This window comes from Pygoscelis adeliae, unplaced genomic scaffold (assembly GCF_000699105.1).
Source record: "Pygoscelis adeliae isolate BGI_AS28 unplaced genomic scaffold, ASM69910v1 Scaffold346, whole genome shotgun sequence".
Lineage (NCBI taxonomy): Eukaryota > Metazoa > Chordata > Aves > Sphenisciformes > Spheniscidae > Pygoscelis > Pygoscelis adeliae.
In genome coordinates, this window is record NW_008824902.1 from 184,420 (window position 1) to 188,921 (window position 4,502).

Consider the following 4,502-nt stretch of genomic DNA (forward strand, 5'->3'; position numbering starts at 1 on the left):
CCGCCGGCCTCGCCACCACTTGGGCCATGGGTGGGGACCCCCACGGTACCGGCGAGCTGCCCGCCGCCCCCCGGCCCCGCGGGGCTGAGCACTTCTTACTGGCCTGATCCGGCGGGCTGGGGTGAGCCACAGTTCAGCATTTGATCTGACGGCCCCAGGGGGCTGGCGCATCGTTTTTATATGAGTACAAAGAGTCGTCTCTTAATGAAAGTCCCATTCCAGCTCCCCTTCTTCCCCACCCCGCCGGAGCAGGCAGCCAAACCTCTGCTGTCCCATTGGGGATGTCAGGAGCCCACGGTCCCCAACGAGGGCGAGCTTGGAACCCAGCATGGAGGCTTGAATCCCCATGTGGTCATCATGGGACAGGGTTGCTGATGGCTTTCCATATAGGCCTCAGTTTCCCCATCGATGGGTGACCTGTGTCAGCCCAGCCACAGCCCCACGATGCTTCCCCAGATGCCCCATCCCTTTGCAGAGTCACCCGTGCATCATGCAGCAAAGGGAAATCGAGCTGTGGGGGAGCAAAGGGAGATGGATGCTCCCCAGCAGCAGTGTGGGCTTGCCTCAGTTTCCCTGCTGGAGGTCACCTTTCCAGGCTGTGCCTCTTGGTTGAGCTGTTTAACCCTTTAAACCTCCAGCCAAAGCATAAAGGCTCCTTTTCCAGGCTGTGCGAGAGGGCACGTCCTCCCCAAACCCAGCTGGGGTTTGGTGGGCAGGAGATGCTGGCAGCTTGGGAGCCTGACCTGGGGCAGGGGGACCCTGGCAGGACCTCGAGCTTCAAACAAGGGGCTCGGAGGGGGGTTGCACTGGGGGCAGGATGGCAAGCGAAGTCCTGCAGCCTGGTGTCCTGAAGACAGTGCCCCAGCTGCGCGAGAGCGAAAAGGAAACCTGGAACATAGTTAAACACTGAGATTCAGCTTGTGATTTTCGAGCCCCTGGGGCTTGGCCAGACTATAAAGGTCTGGGTTTGGAAGCTGCAGCACAGCCGGTGCTCCCCAGCGAGTGGGGCTGCTGGCAGCGCGGGCTGCCCGGGTGCTGCTCTCCAGGGGACGTGGCCTCGTAGTCCTCTGGCATCCCAAAACACTGGGGGATGCTGAGTCCAGCCCTGGGGTCCTGTGGGAATCCACAGCCAGTAAAATCATGTTATCGAGCAGGACGAGTTCTGAGCCCACGGGAGCAGTGCTGGAGGCGAAGGGGGGCTGTGTGGGGCTGTGTTTGGGGCATGCTAAATTCGGGTGCCCATGGCCACGCGGTCTCCGTGCCACGGGACAGGCGGCACGGGTGGGTGGGAGGCCATCAGCGCGGCGTGCCTGCCCTCTGCCTGCTGCAGCTCCGGCGTTGCCTGCAGTGGAGCTGGAGCATTGCCCACCCCGGCACGGGGCACGGGGCATGGCGCTGGCAGGCTGCGCAGCTGCACGAGCCGTGCCACGGAGGGCACTCCAGGCGAAATGTGTGGGGAAAGTACAGGAGTTTCTGTAGCTGGCGGCACGCCGGGGAGTGCAGCATCGTGCTCAAACTTTGCCTCTACAGCCCGTAGAGCCAGGCACCTCGCTCCAGCTGTGCTGGTGAGGAGGAGCCGCCTCTGACATGGGCCTAGCCGAGACTTGCCCTCCCGCGCTGGCATCGGCATGGCTGGCGATGCCACCTGCATCCCTTTCTCGCACACCCGTGTCCACCTGTGGCTCTGTTCCCCCGGGGCCAGTGCCTGGGTAGGGAGAGGCAAGCATGGGAGCCTGGCCAGCAGCCAAGGGGCTTTATCACTGGCAAGGTCACTCGGCTCGTCTCCCACGGGGTAAAGCAGCGAGCCCCCCCCCGGAAAGGGGGAGGCACACTGAGAACGCTGGCTGGGCTCCCTGCTGTGCCCACGGGGCTCCAGGAGCTGCAGCTGCACTGGGCATCGGTCACACCGCGATGCCAGGGCTGTGCCGGGTCAGCGCCAGACCCAAAGAGCAGGTGCTGAGCAGCACAGCATCTCTGCCACCTCCCATCAGGGACACCGCCATCACCCCCAAGGATGTCCCCAAGGGCTTCGGGGTGTGGAGTGGCATGTGTCAGCATCATCCTCCAGCCAGCCCCACAGTTGGGGATCTCTGACTGGCTGGGCAGGGCAAGGTATCCCCTGGGTGCTGGCACGCTGGCACGCAGGTGCCACCCATACCTTTTGTCCTGGCCTCCATGCATACCTCTCCCTGTCCCCTTGTCACCCAGGCTCAGCGCTGAGCCGGCACTGCCCTGTGGCCCAGGTCCGTCCCTGGGAGTAGGTCTGGCCATGCCCCATCCCCACCCTGGTCCCCCCCCCAGGCTCGGATGCTGGTTTTGCTCTGCTCGCTGTCCCTCCTGCAGGGCAGTGGGGAGCCCCCTGGTCATGGACCCCAACAGCATCTGCCGCAAGACGAAGCGGCTGGCGGGGGAGGAGGCGGAATTGTGCCAGCTGGAGCCAGAGATCGTGCAGGAGGTGGCCAAGGGCACCAAGCTGGGCGTCCGGGAGTGCCAGTACCAATTCCGCTTCCGCCGCTGGAACTGCACCAGCCACAGCAAGTACTTCGGCAAGATCCTGCAGCAGGGTAAGGCCAGCACTTCCTCAGCCTCCCGTCTCCCGAAAAGCCTCCAGCTTTTTTGCCCAGTCATGTGCCTCCCCGGGACTCCTGGAGCAGAGTCTGGGCGTGCAAACCTCTGTGTGTGTGTGTGTGTTTTTGCGTGCACGTGCACGTGCGTGTGTGTGTGTGTGTGTGTGTGTGGGTGTGGGGGGGTGCCGTGCACGTACGTGTGTGTGTGTGTGTGTGTGTGTGTAGGGGGTTGCTCAGTGCTCCCTGGTGCAGTCATGCTGAGGTTTTACTGCCGGGACATGTCTTCCCGTGTTGTAATGAAGCAATTACCAATGCTCCCAGACAGCGCAGGGCTTCACAAAGCCCAAGAATGCACCCTCGTCTGGCAGTGATTTACTGCTCCCCCAGGACCCCGGGGTGTGCTGGGGAAAGGGGCCCAGGTGGGAGGCAGCGCGCAGCTACTGGGAGCTGCCCCTCGCCCCATGGGTGCCCTGCAGATCCCTCCTCCTTGTCCTTGCAGGGAGCAGAGGAGAGGAGCGCTTGCCCCCCATCCCTGTGTCCCTGGGTGGGCACCCTGATGTCAGTGGCAGGGAGGGATGCGCAGGTTCCAGCCAGGTGGATACAGTGGTCCAAGCCCAGCCCAGCTGCATCAAAGCCAGAGCAGGGGCAGAGCGAGGGGGCAGCCGTGAGTCTGTAAGGGATGGTAAAGCCCTGCTGCACTCCCCAGGGAGAGAGGCTGGGGGGTGGATAGGGAAGGGGGGGATGCTCGAAGCCCTTCAGGCTGGTAGGGCCACTTAGTGCATGGTGAGTTTAGTCCTGCCCCTGTTCCCACGTTGGTCCCTGTGCCGGGGCAAATGAAGCTGCTGGAGCAAGCCCTGGTCTCCTCGGCCATCACATCTCCTGCTGGTGCATCCGCCGGGCCAAGGCAGAGCGGGTATGCCCTTGGGCCTTGAAGGGGGGTCAGGGTGGCCTCCCTGGGGACACTGGCAAGGGCAGAGCACCCTGGGCATCCGGCAGCTGCAGGTACCATTGTGGGGCAGAGCTGGGGTCCCGAGGGAGACACTGGCCTGTGGAGGGGGCGCAGGCTCATTTAAGAAGCTGATTTGCAAGTGTGGGTTCCCCCCAGCACAGGGAGGTGTATTCAGTCGAGGGGCAGAGAGCCAGGGCACACGGGGGACACTCCTGCCTCTGGAGTCACCTATTTTCACACCGACCTGGCAGCGAAGGAGGTAGGATCTGTGCCAGGCAGGGCTCCAGGCTGGAAGTGGAGTGGTGCCAGGATGCCAGGGCCAGACCAGGTGGTGAGTGGGTGATGCTGGCGGATGAGCTTTCGGGTACTCGGGGGCAGCTTGGGTTAGAGGAGAAGCAGGCGCATCAGGCATGGGGATGCTGAAGGAGTCACCACACTCTGTTTGGCACAGCCTCGCTGCTGGGACAGTGGAGTTGAGCAATGTCCTGGGGACAGTGGTGACTTTGGGAGCCCCTGGCACTCTGAGGACATGGGACATCCCAGCTAGAGGCATGGAGGTCCCCAGGGCTGCATCGTGGGTGTCAGAAGCAGAGAGCTTGCCCTGCACTGAGAGGTGCCAGCAGGCACCAGCCTCCCTGTAAGTCTGCAGGGACTGTGTAAACCACTCCAGCATTTTGGGGGTTCCCGGCTGCCATTGGATGGGCACCTCCCATCCGACAGCCTCTTCTTTCCAAGGATGCTGCAGCAGGCTCCGGTTCCCGGCCGTGGCCTCCCTGGCGCAGTTGCAGCCGTCCCCCCTTCCCTCCCTGCCGCCTGTGCCAGGCGCGGCGTGCCAGGGCAGGCTGGCTTGGGGGCAGCCACGTGTCTGGAGGAGCTGTCAGAGGAGCGGCATCCCCCCCGGGGCCAAGGCTGGCAGGGTGGCACGGGGACCTCTGCCAGCTGCGGGCTGCCCGCCGAGGGGCCTGGCAGCCCCAGGCGAGAGCAGG

General features: G+C 63.9%; 1 protein-coding gene across 1 annotated transcript in view; it reads left to right on the plus strand.

Moving 5' to 3' along the window:
- The window catches only part of WNT6 (wingless-type MMTV integration site family, member 6), a 13,168-nt gene that overhangs the window by 6,200 nt on the left and 2,466 nt on the right, over window positions 1-4,502 (plus strand). Inside the window, exon 2 of the mRNA XM_009324848.1 lies at window positions 2,344-2,564. Coding sequence (XP_009323123.1) covers window positions 2,344-2,564 — 221 coding nt within the window. The remainder of the gene's footprint in view (window positions 1-2,343; window positions 2,565-4,502) is intronic.